This window comes from Ambystoma mexicanum, chromosome 1p, assembly GCF_040938575.1.
Source record: "Ambystoma mexicanum isolate Mex_15411 chromosome 1p, UKY_AmexF1_1, whole genome shotgun sequence".
In the NCBI taxonomy this organism is placed as follows: domain Eukaryota; kingdom Metazoa; phylum Chordata; class Amphibia; order Caudata; family Ambystomatidae; genus Ambystoma; species Ambystoma mexicanum.
The window spans coordinates 791,286,429-791,308,127 of record NC_090921.1 but is presented as its reverse complement, the minus strand read 5'-3'; the positions used below and the strand labels follow the sequence as shown (position 1 = coordinate 791,308,127).

The window sequence follows — 21,699 nt, the reverse complement described above, 5'->3', positions numbered from 1 at the left end:
CCTGCTTAAGGTCCCTATTAACCGTAATTGTTTTAGATAGCAGACCCTGTGAAGTCAGGCGAACCTGCATCAACGTGTCCAAATAAAGGGCTTCCATCGGTTCCAACAGATCCTCCGGGCATTTCCAGTCCTGCAACTTGCACCACAACCGTTGCCGGTTCATGCTGTAAAATGCTTTCTCCAGGTCAATGAAGGCCACATATAAATAAGGTTTAGCCTTCATCGCCTGGAGCTTTAGCAAATTGAACAGAAATAAATTCAATCCCGCCCCCTATGCCTCTAATGAAACCAGTTTGTCTGGGATCCTGGTGATTTGATTCTACCACCCACCTCGAGAGCCTCTTCAGTAACAAAGAAGCAAAGATTTAACCAAAACTGTTGAGGAAAGCTATCGGGCGATAATTGCCCGAGTCGCTTCTTTCACCATTCTTAAAAATTGGTACAATAATGGCCTTTTTCCATGAAGGAGGGATTCGTTTTCCTTTTAGTACTTTGGCAAAAACAGCATATGAGCAAATTCAGACCATTCCGCGAGCGCCTGCTTTAATGCAAAATTTGACAGTCCATCGGGCCCCGGTGCCCTAGAGGAGTAAAGTTTATCCATTGCCTCAAGAATTTCTGTTTTTCCTAGGTTCCAAGCCCACTCGCTGGGATTCCCAGTCTGTCTGGGAACAGAATCAATGGGCTTGTTCAACAGCAGTTGGTCAAAATGATCCAACCATTGTTTTTCATTCACCATGTCTACTTGCAGGGCCGCCTGCGATGTCCCCACTTTATTAATCCATTCCCATGCAAGTCTGGAGATTTTTTTTTGTTTAAGGTTCAACAACATGTTCCCCACGTCTGCCTGAATATGCTCTATTTTGAAGGTGTTCAACCAGTTTTTATATTGTTGTTGGCGCTTTCTTTTACTCTGCGCCCTCCTATTTAGAGGCATACTTTTTAGGGCTTTAAGATCTGCTCTGTATCTCTTACATTCAATGACTAATTTATCATTGAACCTATGCTTCTCAACAAACTCTGGTCTGGGTCCCTGCCCCTGAAGGTGCTCATATCTGGCCAATATAGGCACATAGTTGGGGGCACCCTTCCTTGATTCCAATCTAGAGTTTAGGAAGGAAGTGATCTCTATAACATCCTGTCGAAGGGGACGCAGTCGGTTCTGGCCATGGGTAACCTCAATACCCATGGCTTTGGTTTTACATGCTATTAGAAGTTGGTGAGCCCAGTAGATTTTAAGGAGGGCTTGATCGCTGGTCTCCATCTCTACCATTTCCAGGGATTCAATGTCATAATATATATTACGTGAGACAAAACAATACTCTAATATTGCCTTGTTTATTCCCGTATCCCAAGTAGCCTTAGATGGTCTATCTCCTGTTGCGTTGTTATTTAACATTAGTAAATCTGTAGAACCCATTCCATTCAACCATACCTTTGATCGTTGCTCGCGATTGACTTCCCACTTTCCCCCCTTGAAAATCAATCCCCTTCAAGGGGACACACCTGATGTTTAGGTCACCAACCAGAATGATAGGTGGGTGTTCCCACTCCACCCTTATCTCATCAATTACCTGCATCACAACATTCACAAATTATTCATACTCAATTATATCCGGGTTCCAATATAAATTTGTTTCGATAACACATTTTATTTGTTTTCATGAAATTAGCGCCATCCACAACATAAACAAGGAGGACACAAATAATACAATTAAATCAACAAACAAAGCAAAACAATCACAGTTCCAGTACCATCATTGAAAGTGATGCAGTATGACATGTCCATGGCATATGATCTTCACATATTAACTGTTATGTAGTTGTTATCGCTTTATTGTTTTATTGTGCATCTGCCCATTTCTGCCATATTTTCTGGGCCCTCCTGGGGCATGCTCTGGCAGTGTAGATGCGCTGTTCCATTGACATACAAATGTCCACATCTGTTACCCATTGCTCATATTGCGGGGTTACATTGGAGCCCCATAACTTTGCTATATTGCATTTGATTATTCTTGTGGTCGTCGGGAGGAGCAGTTTTTCATAGCGTGTGGTGTCTCCCTTCTCCATAACACCCAACAACATCAACTTAGGGTCTTTAGAGATGGCATACCCCAGGACTGCAGATAGTTTGTCACAGCACTGTTGCCAGTATACCTGGATCCGGGGGCATTCCCATAGTATATGAAAGAAGGAGCCCTCTTCCTGTAGGCATCGTAAGCAGTTGGGGTCTGTGGCCCTACTCCATCAATAGAGAGCCACTCTCGGGTAGTACACTTTATGTAACACTTTGAGCTGTATCAGTCTGAGCCTAGCAGAGATAGCCGAATCCCACGGAAACATTAAGATTGCAACCCAGTCTTCAGGCAGTATTGGACCAATATCCCCCTCCCATTTACCTTTCAGGTTGCAGAGTTCTGGTGTTGCAAAGGTGGTTGTGGCGTTATACATAACAGAGGTAATTTTGCTATTAATGCAGTCAAGAACAATATTTCTCACTATCAGTGTACATTCAGGCATGTCAGGAAGTAGCGGGAGATGTGCATGTATTGCGTGTTTTGGTTGGGTATAGCGATATCGCTCATTATTAGGAAGACCGAACCGAGTCGCCAGGTCTTCAAATGATGCCAGCTTCCCGTTTATGATCACATCCCCCACTTTGGTTATCCCAAGTGTTTCCCAATTCGGCCAGGACAGAAGTTTACTCAGTTTGGGGAGATTTCTATTTCCCACAGTGCTTGCACTGGGGTAACCTTCTTGTCCCAACCAATAGATTTATGGGATTCTCTCCAAATCAGTGCAGTGTGTATTGTCATGGTGCATGGGAGTGGAGGTTTGAGTGTCTGATAGAGGCTTCCCAATGGGGACGACTCGTGCATCGCGGCTATTGCTGCTTTAACATGAGGTAGGTCTCTGCCCTCATGTAGTATGTCGTTGGCCACTGTCATTTGACTAGCCCAGTAGTAAGCCTGCAGGTGTGGTAGCCCAATGCCGCCCTCCCAAATCGAGCGTTGAAGTGTCTGCAGCACTATTCGCGGGTGCCCTGCGTCCCATAGAAGTTGTCTAAGAGTGGGGTCCATTTTGTGAAATTCAAGGGCTGATACATGGAGCGAGGCATTTTGCAAAATGTATAAATATCGAGGCAGATCCCTCATCTTAAACATCGCTGCTCTCCCCAGTAGAGTCAGTGGAAGCAGAGCCCAGTGGCGCACATCTTCTATGAATCTGTCCGTTATCGGATGCAGGTTCCTGTTCACATATTCTGTAAGGTTAGTCGTGATCTGGATGCCCAGGTAACGGAAATGGCCTATTTGACAGGGTATGGGCAGTCATCTGGGATGGCATCACCTGCACCTTTAACTGGGAAGAGTATAGATTTGGACCAGTTTACCTTTAGACCACTGAACGGTCCATATTGTTTCAGTAGGTTCGTAACCACAGGACAAGAGACAGTTGGGTTCCCTAAGTATATCAGGAGGTCGTCAGCATATAAGGAAACTATCTTCCCGGCCCACCCGCCAACTGAAGCCCATCCATGACGGCGTGTCTCTTAGTAATATAGCTAGTGGTTCAATTATTATCGCAAAGAGCATTGCCCATAGGGGGCAGCCTCGTCTTGTTATCTTACCCAGTTGGAAGGCTCTCGAGGGCCAACCATTCACCTTTACCTCTGTCTCTGGAGAGCTGTATAGGAGTTGTACCCAGACAATGAATTTTTCCCCAAATCCCATTTGATGCATAATTCCCCATTGGCCGTCCCAGAAGGCAGAATCAAAGGCTTTTTCAAAGTCAATCGCTAGGAGGGCGAGAGATTCTTGAAGGGTGTGGGCCCTTTCTAGTGCTAGGTGAAGTCTGCAGAGGTTCGTGCGTGTGGACCTCTGCAGCATTAATCCGCATTGGTCCGGGTGTATTAGCGAGGCTATCACTTTTTGTAATCTGTTCGCTAGCACTTTTGCCAGGATTTTGGTCTCGCTGTTGATTAGGGAAATCGGCCTGTATGAGCTGCATCTTTCTGGGGGTTTTTCTGCTTTGGGAATCACGATTATGTTAGATTTCCTCAGGTCAGGTGGTAAGATCCCTTGCTCCTTGCAGTGTATGAACATTCTAAGTAGGTGTGGGGCTATCTCGTTCCCTACCAGCCTTTTCCATATGTCGACAGGGAAGCCATTCGGCCCCAGTGTTTTCCCTGACTGCAGTTGCGAAATGGCTACAACCACTTCATCTTCTGTTATGTCCTTTTCAAGGAGGGCTGATTGTGTGGTGCTTAACTGAGGGAGTGTGATCCCCTCAAGCAGCGTCGTCACCCCAGGATCTACTGGGGGTTTATAAAGTTCTGCATTATAGGATGCAAGCCCATCCGCAATGTCGCAATCAGTTTGTAATAGTTCTGAGCTATCTGTTTTGATTTCCCTGACCTGACGGTGGCCATCATCTCTTCGTTCTAGCCATGCCAATAGTTTGCTAGCTTTGTCACCCATCTCATACAGATTGGTGTGCATCGCTCTATATGCCTGTTTGGCGTTATCTAGGGCTAAGTTGCGATGGCGTTCCTGGGCTAGCAGGAGGGGTCGATGTGTATCAGGTGGTTCAGATATAAATTAACAAATGCAATCACTGAGAACTTGTTTCCCACACCAAAAGACCATTTAACTGTTAAGGCCTGCACCCAGGGATTGGGCATAATGTGCCTCACTATTTCCAAAGATAGAGATTTTTTAATGAGGATCATCAATCCCGAAAAAGGTCTCCCCTTAGCTCCCTTTTGGGCATGATTTAAAAATACTGTATAGTTATCAGCCAAGGGAGGTTCACATAGCCAGGTTTCTTGAAGAGTAGTTTATGAAAGGGAGACCAATCCATGAGTGTCTCATTCATTAAGTGAAGAAAGCCCCTAGTATTCCAGGATCCCATCAGAACAGAGTGCATTTCATGACCCCCCTTAACCTAATGTTTATTTGAGGTAGTCAAATCCGAGTGGATCCATGACCAGTCTTCGTCTTCTGCTGATATCACGAGATGAGCGTTATCATATTCTACTCTTTGAGCTTCATTGGGCATCCGGGAGAAGGTAATTTTCAATGGTCGATCAAATTTAATTTGCATCTGAACTGGCTTGATCGAGGTCTATGAGGGATCCCTGTATCCGGTTTTCCCGAGAGCCTAGACGATGGTAACACCGGTGAGTGTTTGCTACATCCTCCAAAAGTAACCTTCGATTTTGACTGTCAGATTTTCCTATTTTTTTGTTTATGAATTTCAACTTGCGTGAGCTCAAAGTTCAGTGACCAAAATAAGGGGGCTGCACTCCATATCCTTTCCCAAATGGATTGCGCTCTCACATGCAATCTTACGTAATCAAATCTCGACCCTTCAGTGAATTCCAAAACCAGAAGGTCTCTAGATTTTATAGATCACGGATCGGGAACATGATGCAGTAAGATCATTACATTAGATCTATTTAATATTAGACAATCATTCATATGATCAAGATTCTCCACTGGAATAGAAGGGGCTCCAGTTGATGTCTGCCACTACAAGGCCCGGATTTCTCCCTTGAGGCCTGCTGGCTGAAGCTGGTATGAAAGGAGGGCTATTATCCGAGATCTTGCTCTTTTCCACCAATTGGCGATGCTCTGCTAACGTCAAGTAGTGCTCCTCCTCTGAATGAACCAAAACTGCCTGCTTGGGCTTGAGAATAGCGCGACAGGTGAAGGGCACAGATTTGCTGGTCACGTTTGCATGCTGACTCTCCGCCTGAGCCCCTTTAATGGCCAGCGTTTCTTCTGTTGATTCAACAGAATAAGTGGAATACTCCATCGAGGCCATCGAGTGGCTATGAGCGAGATCCAAAAGGCTGACAGGCTCATCCGCCTGTATAGGCAAGGGCGCATTACTACTGTGCACATTATCGGAGAGAAGTGGGACAATGGCCTCCTTTCTCACCTCCTTGCTCATCGTGCAATTAGAGCACACCATAGATTGTGGTCCTTTCATAATTGTGTATGAAGGCTCTGGAGACATTCTTTTGGGCTTCTTTTTTTTAGGTGGATTATTAAGTTTCTTCTGCTGATTTATAAGAGCTGGTCTGTTGGTCTTCTGCTTTTCCCAAGAATTGAAAAGTTGGAATCACACTTGTCCGTCATCTGGGGCGTGGACATCAATGCCTTCTCGGGTAGGGGGGTTTAATCGAGCCTTGCTGCTCTTCTACCACTGTATCCATCAGGATGATATCCTGTGTAGAGGTGGCTGTCAAGAAAGCAATAATCTTGTTTCTCTGTTTCCGTCCAGGCTCTTCCAACCGCTCACTAGATGATTAATCTAATACAGCGATGGGCTGGTTAATAGGGAGCAGAGTAGCCAGAGACTGAATACAATTCTCACTTTCTAATGAGCTTTTCGCCTGTGGTTGGGCAGGCTGTTGGGGGCGAGATCCCTTTGGGCTCATCCATGGTATTCTGGCCCGCTCACAAAAATGGTCAGGAGCGCCTGTCTCTCTAGTGTTCAGCAAGCTTTAAATCAATTTTTTGAGAATCCAGAATTGATTCCATCATTGCTCGTCTGGTCTCCGCTAGCCATGTCACAGTCTGTTTTGCAACTTGATGGACTGTTCTACTGTTAGGGGTCATTATAGGGTCATTTGCTTGGAAAGATCAAATGTAAGAGTTTCCTTCCTGGGCACAGAGTTTGTCAGTGCCATGCCCACGCTATACGGAGATCCCCGCTCCACGCCCTTCATCTTGTCATCTGTCACGTCACGCCTTGATGCCGATAGCTGGGACACTGAAGCCGTAAATAAAGGTGTAGAAGTGGGCCTCACTTAATGTAAATCACCACGAACCGGAGGAGGTAGCGGTGCAGTAGGGACCGCCTTCATCAAGGGCATGAATCAGGGAACGGGAGGAGAAGCCGTAACAGATTCGCTGCAAAGGGTTACAGGCGGGTGGAAACTCTCACCTTGCACATGTGTCTGGAGTCTCGTTCTTCCTCGCAGCATATCTCCCTCCGAATCCATTGGGTCCCATTCACGAAGTTCCTTGCAGCAGCTGATGGTCAGCGCGGCGTACCCTGCCGTAAACTGTGTTAACTGTGGCTCCGCTGACTCCGCTGCGCTCCATGCTTCCTTAGGGGTTTTAACCCCTCCTCCTCCCCAGGGCAGCAATAGACAGCAAGGACAGACTGTCTTGGAAGCAATTCACCGGCATTAGTTGCGCACACACAGAACACAGTCAACTGTGACTCAGTGAGAGGGATAGTGTGCAGCAGTTAGGCAAAAAGGGAATATGGGACGCATGGACAGCAGAGGCAAAGGAGGGAGAAGTGAGAATGGAGGTTAAGGAGGGAGAAGAGAGCAATGTGAAAGGAGCAGAGGTAAACATGTAGGGTAGGTGAAGAAGGAGATGTGACAGTGGAGGTGAAGGGAGAGACGCGAGAGGATGGATGGAGGGAGAAGAGAGAGTAGAGACATTGGTATGGGGGAATGAGAGCAGAGGTGAAAGAGGGAGAAGAAAGAGCAGGCGGGAAGGAGGGAGAGGAGAGTATGGAGACATTGTTTGACAGGGGGTGGTATCAGCATTTGCAGTCATTGGACAAGATGGGAGTAAAGTACTGACCCCCTCCCTTCTCTCCCCACACTCCCCTTCCCTAGCTTTGAGACAAGGGTGTCTCTGGCTTGCACCCAGGAAGCCTCCTGTCCTAGGTCGGGAGGGGTCCCAGGTCCCCCTTAACCCGAGTCAGGCCCGTGACCCAGTCTCAAAGGCCAGTGCACAGACAGAGGTAGACTATGGGCCACCTCACAGAGAGAAGGACCTGGTTGGGATTCCAAGCAAGAGTAGAAATCATGAATAGAGGAGCTGGCAGGGACCATACAGTGACACAGACAACCTGAAGCATGTCAGGGGTGATATATGCCTGAAAAAAAGTGGCAGAGAATTCCGACTCTATATCCCTTGGATACAGGAAGGCTACACCAGAAAGACAGGATTGGAGGTTCAGGCTAGGGTATGTTACAAATGGAACAAGGATAAAGAAAAAGCCTGCACAAATCGGTCTCTCCACGGTTCTTTGATGTAGGATTTTCTCAGATGGATACATCAAGCCATGCTCAGACTAGCGTTTGTGTGGGCCAGTTTTTTAGGTCTCAGTGGGCCACTTTATTTAGCCAGTTTGGGCCAATTTTATGAGTTACTTTACTAAGCAGCTAATAGTTTGACCAGTGTTGCTGAGGAAATATTCTCTAAAATGCATAATTTACATCACGTTTTATCAAAAACTCCCCCTTGGGTACCATGGAGATATTGTCACAAAAGGAATGAATAGCCATTTGAAAACTGTGGGCCACTTTTTCATTGGTGCCCGAGACAATTCTATGGACCAGTCCGACCCTGCATCAAGCTAAACTTTAGAATGCAAGAACATATACAGAGATGTTGGCTTTAATTTTATTAGGATTCTGCTTCTCTAAGGGTTGTTCACATTAACCCCAGTGTTGTTTCTGGGTGGTCTAATGTCACAGCCGCCCTGAGGTTGGTATCGCAAAAAGAAAAAGGTCAAAGCAAAAGTCCTCCCATTCATGCATGGGTCCGGCTAGACTAGGAACTCTTTCCGATGATGTCTACCATTTTCTCCTGAAATCTCTCGAAATTCTCCTGATGTCCTCTACCACTCTTTCTGACATTTTTCACTCTCCTCTATCCTGATCACCACTAGCTTTGTTCCTTCCACCTGTTCCAACATTCTGTGCTCCCTTGTGCCCCTCCAGCTTACTGAAAACGCTCTCCTACTCAGACTCTAAACACCCACAGGGTTCTGAATCCCCTTTCCTTTGGTGGGCCGCTAATGCGCCAGATAACAAGGGTAATGCTTTTACATGCATGGAAATGGGACTGGGGCCTTTGAATTTGCTGAGCATGACTACCCACTTGCATGGTGTTCCATGGATTTCCACACTACAGATATATGGCACAAGGTATTAAAACATGGAGTTCCCACCTGGGCTTTTAACTCTCTGGGAGTCATGGTGCAGAGGTGCTTGCTTGGGACTCTGCAGCTCTTCACTATTTTTGTTCTAAAGCTGCTTGGTGGACTGGATGCCTTCTCCAAATGCTGGGCCCTTGGGAGGTGCCAATGAGCATAAGTTTGCTCTCACTTGCAGCTTCTTTTCTCATACAACTTAGGCCTCTTATTTTTACAATAAGGTATATGTTTGGTAAGAAAGAATATTGATCATTTCTGACAAACATGTTCCCGGAGAGGGAATGTACTGATTCTCTATGGGTGCTCACAAGTGTGTCTAAAAAGGAACAGTACCCAGCTGCTGGGGCAAAAAGACAGGTTCCTTCAGCTTCACCAGAAGAATGTGGGGTTTGCCAAGGGTTTCTACCCATCCTGCCCCTGTGTCAGGCATCACCCACCCACCTGGTATTACATGGCCACCTTGGCAACCCCACCATCCACAAGCATGGTCAAGTAGGGAGGGATCCATAAGAAGTGGCTGTGAGCAAGCAATCAGTTCGACCTCAAGAGTACAAGACTTACCGTACAGATAAGCAGATAAGGGGGCAGGGGGGTTAATTCTATCCAGAATGTCGCAGGAGGAGTGACCATGCATTAGAAACCCCCAGAGGACGAGGGGGGAACCACACACCTTCCCAATGAGAAGAACATCAGACTCCTTGGGACATGAGGGGTCCAACCACTGCTGGAGACCATCTCACCATCCCAGGAAGAAATGCATCCGAAGCACAAGTGGTGACCAGTTTCACTGACGACCGACTCCACCAAGGAAAGAAGTGCGCAGGAATGCCATAGCTCCTTGAGGCATGACTTTGTGGATACTGGCCTGGGAAATCAATCACCCAGGAACCTTGGACTCGTGGCCATTAGTTTATCTAGAGCAGTTGATACATGCGATTGTTTCACCTATGTGGAAACCATTTTTGAGTGGAGAAAGACCCATCCTCTGAGTATAGAGACAACCCTAGATCCTATAGGAACTCAACCAGCACATTCCTGAGACCCAAGGGAAAAAAGGAGGTAGAAATGATAAAGCTAAAACCCTGCCACCAAGTCAGGGATTCCAGAAATGAAAAAGTCCATTGATATCACGTGAGCGTCGCCAGATGTAGCAGCTTGGTACCCTTGGCTCGGTCAGGCATGGGTCACAAGAGCAGTGGCATTGGAAGAAAGCAAAACACAGCTCCGAGAGCCAGCTTTCTGTCTTGGAATAGAGGTGGGGCAGTCTCATAAGCACAGGAGAGCATCCGTGGCAAGAGCTGTGTGTGTTTTGAACTGTTAAAATATGGAAAGGTTTGGTAAAAACAGTTTGATAAGGCAGTGCTATTGCCACATGCTTATGCAGCTAAAACAACGTGGTTGGTGTAAAAAATATTAAGGTATTTGGTTGCTTGAAACCTTTTCTTTATCATGAATGGGTTGTTCAGGAATGTTTTATCAGGAATGACCTACCCCAACTACATAAGAACGTGTGAGCTTAATCTCCAAGATCACACATACAAGTCATCTTTGAAATGCTCAGTACTAACATTCGTATATGCAACCTGTGGCTCTCCAGATGCTCTGGACTATGACCCCCCATGACCTCCTCGCCATTGACTATGCTGGTTAGGGGCGATGGGAGTTGTAGTTCAAAACATCGGGAGTGCAAAAGGTTGCTGACCCATGACTTCTAGCATAGTGCTACGTCTCATTTATGCAAAGGAGGGCATAGGTTTTCCTGGCGTATTTCAAAAGGGAATTTACAAAGATCTTCAATGTCAAGCTTTTAAAAATCCTCGCCTTTATGTTAAAGATGAAAGGCTTGTATTAGGGGTAGAGTTCTTGACTGAATGAGTCACTAAGCTCTTGCTACTACATACATGCCAACAAACTCCATGTCAATTCGAGTGCTGCTCACCTATTCCTGTTTTTTCTTGCCATTATGTGAACTCATAAATGGGAAAAGCACATCTACACTTATTTGAATTTAAAGAAAAAAACGCAACTGAATGATAATCTCCTAAATGACAGGGGGAATGTTGGTCTACATGCTAGGGATAGAAATTGTAAATTTTAGACCCGGTTTGTAGTGCACAAGGCCTTGTCGCAATACCGTAAACTCACTGTTAAAGGGTTCCAGAACAGGCAACTTCCCATGTACTTACTGTACCATTATAATGTGCAGAGGTATCTTTAATCTTGCAGTTTAACTAGTACGTTGCATTTGCAATGTTTTCCTCCATTCTATAAGCCAAACAAACATGTTCCCTTTTGTCGGTGAATTGCATGGTGGTGACTAAATGGAGTTTAAGGGACCCTAGGAGGTAAGAGTGATGTCAGGGAAAGATAGGTCGTGATGGTGGCACCTACACATGAAAGGCTGTACCTCACATATGATGACTATATCATTCATATGAGGCACTGACTGTCATTAGATGCCATTAATGGGAATTTGAGGCTGCACTTGGCATATGATGATAGCAGCACCTGAACATATAATGGTGTTACTTTCATACAGTGACTGTGACGAGTATACAAAGCACTAACTAGCATTATAATGCAATATTACAGCATTTACGGCTGCACTTAACATGGATGTAATGCAGCACCTGGACATGTGTTGCTGTTACCTACTTATGTCTCTTACGGTCATAGAAGGCTGTATCTGGCATAGAATGGGATTGCTTCAACATCCGACATTGCACTTGACCTATGATGGCCGCACTTGAAGATGAGCTACTGTTTCTTGGCTATGGTGACTGTGCCAAGAAAACGAGGCATTAACTGACATGAAATGGATGCCCTTGGTCACTTACGACTGCACTTAGCATATCATGGTATCACCTGGACATATGAGGCATATTGAGACTACACCAAGCATGTGGGGCTATAACCGACTTTACACGAAGGTACACACATATAAGAGAAAATACTCAGTATAGTTTGGCAGCACTGGGATATGTGGTGCTCGGTTTAGAATAGTATGCCTATACATTATGTATGAGTCTAGAATAGAAATAAGATGGCAGTAACTGACAATGTATGGCTGTGATAACATATGAAGGCATTGCCACAGACTTAAGCTGTTTATGCTGCTGTAGCCCTGGCATATAATGCCCCGTCAATGGCATATCAAGGAAGCCATCTATTCTGAATATGGTTGGTAATTAAAAAGTCTTGTCGGCTTTCGTAGGTGTGTTATTTTATCACTCACAATTTTATTCGTATGTTTTGCATCCAATATGTTATTTATGTTATTTTCTACGAAATAACAACCCCAATACACAGGCTAAGTTTATAAGGCTAAAGCTAGGTCATCCACGGTTAATAGTTCCCTTGAAGTAGTGTCTGAGGCCTGATGTGCAGTAGTAATCAATGGCAGTCGATCTAGACACTACTCCGCAACCACAATCAGGGATGATCTCTGCAATCCAACCCCATACAAGATCCCCTCTCTGCTGCAATCCTGGTCTTTGATTACTACTAGGACAGGCTACACCATCCAAAGACCTCTACTTTGGACCACCCCAGAGGGGTTTCATCCAATGCGAGTTCCCTTTCATCCCGCTATGCAGTACTTTATGACTACCCTCCACGTGTAGATACCGGAGCCCATTTAAGGCCTGTTTGTGGAAAATAATCTTTCCATCTGTTTAGAGACGCTAACATTCCCTCCACCTTTGTGTACATGCTCACCGCGGGAGAGCCAGCCAGCGCAGGAACTACTGTTGGTGAGGTCTGATATGCCAGAGGTCTGGGGGTAACTACAAGCTTACCCGTTCAGCTCCCAATGGCCCAACAACCCTTCCCCAGAACAAACGGAGGACTCAGGCAAGGGCAAGTTAGAACTGTTGTTTATTACAAAAACCGACAGGAATCATACATGACATTCAGAAAATCTCTGCAGTCATCATTTCCAAAGTAATGTCAGCCTTTTTTGATACAGAATTGCGTCACAATCTGGGCCCTCCTCAAAAAACCTATCACATGTACTCATTGGGTGCTCGGAGTGGCAGACACTATGGATTGCCCTTATACATCCTACCCAATTGACCATTCCATGTCAGGTGGCTAGCCTGCCCCATCCCCATGAAACTATCTATTACATTGTTGCAGGGTCACAGGATTACCATTGATCTTTGTCCCCTGCCATCAACCCCTGGATTTCTGTCCCCTGATTGGCTGGAACTGGTTTCCTCAGGCCTGGGACCCAGTTCGGTTCTCAGCCCTTTGTGCATCTCTTCAAGATGATGTGAATGACTGTGTGCCCAATGTATCTGTTAGCAGTTCCATTTGTTCCAGTGAGAGTGCTCTCCATGTTGCAATGTTGTTTTTTTGTTTTGGGTTTATTACAAACTTTTTAAAAACACATTTAGACCCATGTTGCAACGTTGTTAACTTGTTCATGTTTCACTTCATGCTGGGTTGCTGAGAACTGTTTGTCTTCCCACTGTGGGTGAATACCCATTGTCTAGCTCGGCTTCATCACGTGGTTGAGGACCACGAAATCGAGCTCTTCTGGTCTGCAATTATAAGGATTTATTCTGTTTTTCTGCAGATGGTCCCTTATCGTGTTTAGATTTGGAATGTGCTGCTTGTCTCTGTTCCTGCATCGGCAGCCTGGTTCTGCTTCCCTCGTCTCTTGTCCTGCAGTTTAAGGCCTTATGTGATTTTCATTATACTTATTCTATGATTTCTGCACCCTTATATAGTGCTATCTTTCCTATAGGTTAGTCCTAATTGGTCCTGCCAGGCTCCTTATATGATCCTGTAGTTCCATAGGGTTAGTTGCCATATGCATCTGCAAGCTTACTCTGCATCTCTTTGTTGCCTTGCGTTCAGCATTTCTGCACTTAGCTAATGAGAAAAATAATAAAAGCTTCGACAGTATGTATATGTATCCATCCTCTATCTACAGAACTGTGTAAGCATGTTCTTCATGTATACGAGTGTGTAAAGCTGTGCATGGTTGCAGGTGTACTTCATGACTAACGTGGCTATGTTGTAGTGTAACTAATGACGTCACACAGTGGTTTCTCTGCATCTAGTCAATGTCATCCATCATGGCATTTGGGTCTATGACCACTGTTGAAGCACCTGTATACATAAAGACATTCACTTGATAAGGTTTGACTGGCTGTCTGAGAGAGTACTTCTCTGCACACGTGTCAGTCACTGGCGCTCCTGGGGGCTGTCCGAATAGTGAGTGACTTTGTGCATTCTTGACTCTTTGGGCCGTTATGTTCATGGGGATTACGGGGGCATTCCTGTGACCCTCTCTTCACTACACTAATCAACAAAACATTGCCTGCTTCAACCAAAAAACAGACTGTCCAACATTTACATCCATAGAGGTGGGCACGGGACTGGGGGCCATCTATGAATAAACTCCCGTATTTTTAAGCACCTTCATTACCCCAGCACTGTGCCTTAACATCACATCATATCGGCACAACAATAACTAAGCCAGGCTGGGCTAAACCACACACTGCCTTTATGTTTCCCCCTGTAACCATAATTAACATTGACTGGGTCCATGAAACAATATGTTATACAGATTAAGTCTGGCCAGATCTCCATCACAACAGCTTGAATGCCCACCACCACCACCTTAACTTCAGAAGAAGGGTCACTTAGTACATACCTAGGCCATGAAGTATCCATTCGAGGACAGGGATTGATGGCCGGCTGGCAAACTCCAAGGCAGACTGCACCAAAGCCTCCTTCACCACCTGGTAACTGTTGAGGAGAATGATGGGGGTGCGGCCCAAAAAGATGGTGCTCATGTCGCCATATTTTTTTTGCATCTTAGAAGAGAGAGAATCCCAAAGGTTTCATTGAGAAAAGTAGCAAATACAAATAATCCAAATTCCTATATACAGAAAGATTTCCTGGTATTCAAAATGCATGCTCTCATGATGCACCTGAATGGTACTCATTGGCTGGGTCAGACCCACTGTTAAGACAATGATCCGGTTACACACAAATTTAGCGGGTGCAAAACCCACAGAGCAATGTTATTGGTTTCAGAGAACCCCACCATGGCAAACATCTTTCCCCACCACGCCCGCCCATTCCTTTTGAGAAGGGGTACTTGGAGGGACAGCCCGGTTAGCGGGAGGACTCTGGGCTTAATGCATTATGAAACAGGGGGGGGGGGGGGGGCCCTGCCACATATATTTCCACACTCACATTAATTAATGTAAATTTTTTGAGTTTTTCGGCCAATTATTTGGTGGGAGCTTTCATTAAATAGCCCATTCGCAACCTTAACAAAGTTGACTGTATATCTGCTGGTATCATCATACAAATACAATAGCAATTTTGTAGATCAGGTTTACAGAGCATTTATTATTTAGCTTGTAAACTATTTTTTCAAACAATTATTTCATCATTTTGATTCCTTTTGTCATTATTCACACAACACATACAATAGTGCAAAAACATATACAAAAAGGTTACCATACAAAAGAAACTAAAACATTGCTGTGTTTACAGCACAGCAATTAGTGTGCAGTGCTGTCATGAACCTGTGGGACAGCATGTATGTTCCAATATCACACATATAGGTACCATTGTAATGGAAACAAGAATTTGCATACAAAAATGACGGCACTGCAATGAAGCAAGGTCATACAAATAACATTGCATGTTGCGCTCGCAACCTAAATTTACCATAACAGCCAAGGAGGAGAGTTAAGCAACACATTCCTTATCCTTCTGAATACCAAGTGCCTATATGGTCGATTTTAATGCTAGATTTACATATGGATTGGGGTATTAATGGACTGCTATTAAAACAGTTCTGAATTACAAAATCCACAACCCACTAAAGGTGATGTTTTCAAATCCCACTTATTTGTTCAGGCATCAGTGCTCCTAAATGTGCAGCTGGCATAACCTAAGAGTGAATCCCCTTACGTACCACCCACCCAATTGCCCAGATTAAATCTGGCCATCTTTAGATTCACCAGAATAGGAATTAGGCTGGGCATATCACCTTTACAGGGGATGATTTAGAAACCCCCAAAACCCTTTCCAAAGGAAGCTCTCCAGTTTTTATTACAAATCTAACCTATCACAGTTTAGCTGATACATGGCAACACCCTTGATTGGGTTGCAGCCAGCAATGTGCACCTACAACTTCTTGGTATTAAACCTTGTGTCTGGTGAGACCATTACACAATGACCTTCGAGTTACTTCTCCCTAAAAAGGAATCTTAGAAATCTAATAAACTGCAAACAGTCACTAGTAGGAATTTTAATAAACTTACACCTGATGAGTTACAGAAATACATAAACAAATTGATGACTTCTACATCAGATCATGACCCACCTACTATACTAGCACCTAAGTATGCTCAAAGTACTTGCGAATTACTTGATGAAAGTGCATCTCTGAAAGAGAAAAAAGTCAGGGAGAGAGAATATAGCCAAAAATGGTACACACCGCATCTGGTCGTGGATTAAAGGTCAATCCCTAGGGAAAAAAACAGAAATTGAAGGTTTTAGAGAAACGCTACCGGACAGAAATCTTGCAGGAAAAAAGGGTCTTTTTAACTCCCAAATTTCCAATTCTGCCAATGACACCAAGAAATTATTTGAGATTGTTAAATCGTTGGAAAAAGTAAAAGCCCAAATAAAACACATTATTCTGAATAATGTGGATTGTGAAGCAGTACAAAAAGCTTTTTCAGATAAAGTGTATAAAGCGCAACGCATGATTGCCAATGCAAAAGAGACCAATAGTAATTTTATTGCTCAGGGTTCTACCTCTCAATCTCAATCCTATGTTAATCCCCCTTTCTCATTTCAGACTATTACAATGGACTCTCTTATTAAAATTTGCAAGGAAATGTGCCCTACTACTTTTCAGATGGACATTCTCCCCTCAAAAATTGTTTTACAATATTTAGATATTTTTCTGACTCATTTTACAAATGCCTCTTTTTTTAGATAATGATGTGCCTGACCTCTTGAAAAGTGTCACAGTTACCCCTCTACTTAAAAATGCAAATCTAGACCCCACAGTATACTCCAACTACAGACCTATCACCAGTGTCCAATTTCTGCTGAAGGTAGTTGATAAGGTGGCGGCTATTCAGCTCCAACAGTATTTCGAGAAATCAAGCATTCTACACCAGCGACAGTCCAGTTTTAGGACTGCACATGGGACAGAGACTGCTATACTCGATTTACAAACAGCAATGCTAGATATTATGGATGATAGTGGATCAGGGCTGATGCTTTTAGATCTTTCAGCGACCTTTGATCTTGTAGACCACTACAAACTTCTAACATGCATTCAGGAAATTGGAAATAGTTCTACCAATACTGTTGAATGGCTTTGGATATTTCTAAGTAATAGAAAGTCCAAGATTTTTTGGGGAAATGCCTCATCTAATTCAGAGCCTGTTATATGTGGAGTTCCGCAGGGAGCCTGTCTGTCCCCTACCCTTTTTAATGTCTTCTGTCGATCATTGTGTGATCTATTGGACACTATGGGATTGTATTTCACCAATTACGCAGATGACACTAAGCTTCTTTTTAGACTGAGTGGAGAATATGCAAAGGACACAGATCTTATCACGTCTGTATATGAGAAAATGTGTATCTGGATGATGAAAAATGGCCTCTGCCTTAATAGTCAGAAGACTGAACCCCTGGTTTTTGGCTCTGACAAAGCAAGAGAAAAATAGGAGTGGATTACGAAAAGCTATGTATTGACCAACATCTAATAAATACAGTCAATAAAGTAAAAACTCTTGGGGCTACCATTGAGGCATCGCTTAATGCAGATGCTCAAGTTGGAAGTGTGACAAAAACATACAATACTATCTCGGGCTATTATGCCTGATAAAACCCTTTGCTTCAGTAACAAATTGTGCTACTCTAGTTAGAGCTTTAGTCATGTCAAGATTAGACTATTGCAACGCATTATTAGGCGGAGCGAGCAAACATATAAAAAGATTGCAGATTCTGCGAAATGATGCTGTGAGAATCATCAAAGTGCGACCATATATCACAGTATACAAGAGAACTGCATTGGCTTCCTGTAGAAGCGACAATAGAGTTTAAAATTAAAACCATGGCGCACACATTTTTATTTGGCGATGCCCCCAGATATCTGAAAACTCGTATCACTATCCAATATTCTATCAGAGATATCAGATCAAAGGACTCCATGCGATTCATATGCCCTAGATCCCGACGAGTCAGGGGAAAAGAAAGGTCCTATCCTGTAAAAGCGGCCATTGCATGGAATAAATTGCCTGTAAATGTGCGCTGTAAGAGAAGTTTATTGCATTTAAAAAAGCACTGAAGACTTTTCTATTCTTTTAGATTGACTTATTACTGATGACTCTCTATCTTACATCCCATTTCTCTCAATCTATCTTTCCTCCACGCCCTGATGCCTATGGCCTAAGGCACATTAGAAATAAATAAATAAATAAACGCATCCTGACAAAGACAATTTATGTTAATACTGATGAACTAAGGAAATATTCTTTGTTTATGTGAAGATTACTTTGAGTCTTACTTATTACAAGAGGAAGAGAAAGAACCGTTGCTGAACCATTGGAGTGTTGGAACTTTGTTGTCAAGTTGGAGTCACACCGAACTGTGTTGGAACCTTGTTACAAACCAGGGTTTCCTTATTTCATTTTTATCTGTGGTTCCTCTCCTTCCTTCTTTCCTCCCCCCTCCTCCTCCTTGCTTGTTGCCACTGCAGACTGTGGTTCCCCAACGTTATTTTTCTTAGGCTGTGCTTCTTCAAACCTTCTCCAGATGTCTAATACTTCCCTCCTATTTTGGAGCTGCTTTCCCTTATATTTGGCCAATAGGTATGTTGCTACCACATCCAACACTGTTTTATCAAAGGACCCTCCTTCTGGCCATATCTGAGACGATCCTCTCCCTTAATCTCGGTCAGCCATTGGTCATGATACTTTTTTATTTTCTCACTGTATAAGGGGAGGTGCTGACAAATATGTCTAAATGGTGAATCTTCAAGATTGCATTTCAAAACATTTCACTTACACCTTATTTTGCTTCTTACCATTTCATTAAGACAACAGAAAACCATGGATACATAAACCACTGAACAGACAGACCTTACAGTCCGACGCACCTTACCACCAACAACAAAAAAAGTCACTCACAACAGAGAACATAGAACATATATTTTTTAAGCTATCTTTTTAGGCCTTGATTCCTTTTCAACAATACTTAATTCTCCCCTTCATTCACACTTCACAGTCACTCCACCCTGACCCCTTCTGGGCCGACCTCTAAAGAGCGTTTACCAACACTAAAAAAAGAAAAACTAATTACTAATATTTTCCGAGTCTACTTAATATATAAGACTCCTACTTATTCCTCTTTTCCCCATGTATAACCCTGCATTGGTCAAGACAGTAATATGCAGCGCCGCCTTCCACCACCTTTCGGAGCTAGGTTCCTGTATCTCCTCTTATTTCATCACCTTATATAAAAGACCTAATGGCCATATGAAGAAGAAAAAAGACCTTAATCAACAATCACTCAATCCCACTCATACTGAATTCAATCCACAGGCTATTCCCCCTGCTTGTTTTAATCTGACCCTTCTCACGTTAATTCCCCCTCCTTTAAGACTTCTTGCAATCAATACTCACATGTTCGTGGTGGTCCGAGAGCCTCAGTTTGCGGTCTAGCCACAATATGGGGTGCCTCCCCCAACCAAGCCGTCGCCTGCTCCGGTGAGCAGTTGGGTATTTGCAAAGCTGGGACCCGCAGAACCTGCTCAGGAGCGTACGCGTTTTAAATACTGGTCGGCCGTAGGTGGCGGTGGTCTTGATGGGGGTGCCCCGGATCTCGCCGCGGAGCATGGGGGTCTTCCCGGGCCAATCACATCGGGGTCACCAAGTGAAGCTGGTCATTCCACAAAAATACAAATCCCAACTCAGAATAAACTGACACACCCCAGTAGGGAATAAGACCAGGAGAAAGATTGCAAGTTGAGTAAAGGTTTATAAAGTAAATGACGCACGCAGAGGACTCTGCTGCTCTGAGAGCGCTCTGCCAACAATACAGAAACAACATATCTTTATATACAAATTTTGTCATCAGTGATGAACAGTATAAGGGATGAATAGTGCGGGCCCATTGGTGCATTGTAACTATACTGTGTAGTCCATATGGAGTTGGTGCAACTTGATTGGTTGGTGCAGAGCTGTTGCTTCTCGCAGCACATGGGTCAGCTGGGCTAATCTGGGAGGGGTGAAAGGGTGAAGGTCAGGCTGGGTCCACAAGATGCGTTTGTCCTAACTAATCTAACTACACAGTAATCGTTGACATACGAAGAATAATGGAACACATAAAACTCATACCAAAATGCGGGGTCGTGTATAAATTGTGAACAAACATATACACATTTTTTACCTAGGCCTTTGCGGGGCTGAGGTGCGGTGGTCTTGTTTGCCAGGTGACTTATCTAAAGGTTTTGATCTGCGATGTATTCACCCTGGTGCCTCATGGTTCAAACGGATGAATTGATAGGTATTAGTCCAAGAGGAATGTATGATCACACAGTATTAGTTATGTTGGGGGCAATCTAGGATGGTCTACGGGAAAGGGTCTCACCAACTGCTACATCAAAGGAGAATAGAGGGGCAAAAGGTTGTGCAAGCTATAATTTTTAAAGGTGGGGGTGAAGGAGCAGGTTTGTGGAGACGGATGAATACACAAATCAAGATCCGCCCCGGTCTCACTCAGGGCAGTGAGCTCAGAGGAAGAGACAGAATACTGTTTTCAGTTTGTAACAATTCGTGCCTGGGCTTCCTTCTACTGTCGTCAGTGAAAGACAAGAGGACGTCTCCAGGGGGGGACTGGGAACGAAAAGAGGCCCTGGAAATAATTTTCAAAGAGGCCCAATATTGGTCATTTTTACCAAGCCCAGACATTTTTTCCTACGGGAAAATGTGTAAATACCACACAAAAGGGGCCCAGGGTGCACAGGCCTACCAGGAAATCTCCAGAGTTCACTATAGGCCACTCCACTCCTGGGTGCTTTAAACCCCTGAGATAGTGAGTGCACTGAAGAAAACATTAAGGGCCAGGCAACGTTGGACTCATGTTGAGCAGTTTGTAGCATACAGTGCATGCGTACAATGTATGTGTAAAATTGTACACATCCATTTGATGTCATGCCTGATTTTCTTTCATGCATATGGCAGAAAGGGGTCATGGAACCTAATATCGGATTCCGTCTCCCCATTCTGTCCGCCATCCATATGCCACAGCATTTATGCCGGCATGACATATTCATGCTGGTGTAAAGGATGTAGATTCCCATACAATCTGAATGGTTTTTAAACCAGCAAAAAGCAGGCAGATTACTTTTGAATCCATTTTAGATGCTGCCTGCCATGCATAAACATCAAGCAGTGCTTATTTGCACTGTGATGTGCAAAAACAAAGGTGCACAGTTGATTACTCACACATTTACAACTTTGTTTTGCACTTTGTATTGCAAATGACTAAAGTGCACAGAGGGGACCTGTTTGCTCAGCAAGCATAAATGCCCCATCCGTGCAATTATTGGGACTTTGAAAATGAGGCTCCCTTATTGCTTACAATAGGACAGTGGATACTTGACTATAACATTAGGTCCAATTAGATTAGACTCTTGCGCCAGATTTCTCCATCCTGATACTGTTACTA

At 44.1% G+C, this 21,699-nt stretch overlaps 1 protein-coding gene across 1 annotated transcript in view; it reads right to left on the bottom strand.

Annotated features, from left to right (window-relative positions):
- Positions 1-21,699, bottom strand: part of LOC138512237 (cytochrome P450 2B1-like) — a 173,136-nt gene that overhangs the window by 139,582 nt on the left and 11,855 nt on the right. The window contains exon 2 of the mRNA XM_069627679.1: positions 14,639-14,801. Coding sequence (XP_069483780.1) covers positions 14,639-14,801 — 163 coding nt within the window. The remainder of the gene's footprint in view (positions 1-14,638; positions 14,802-21,699) is intronic.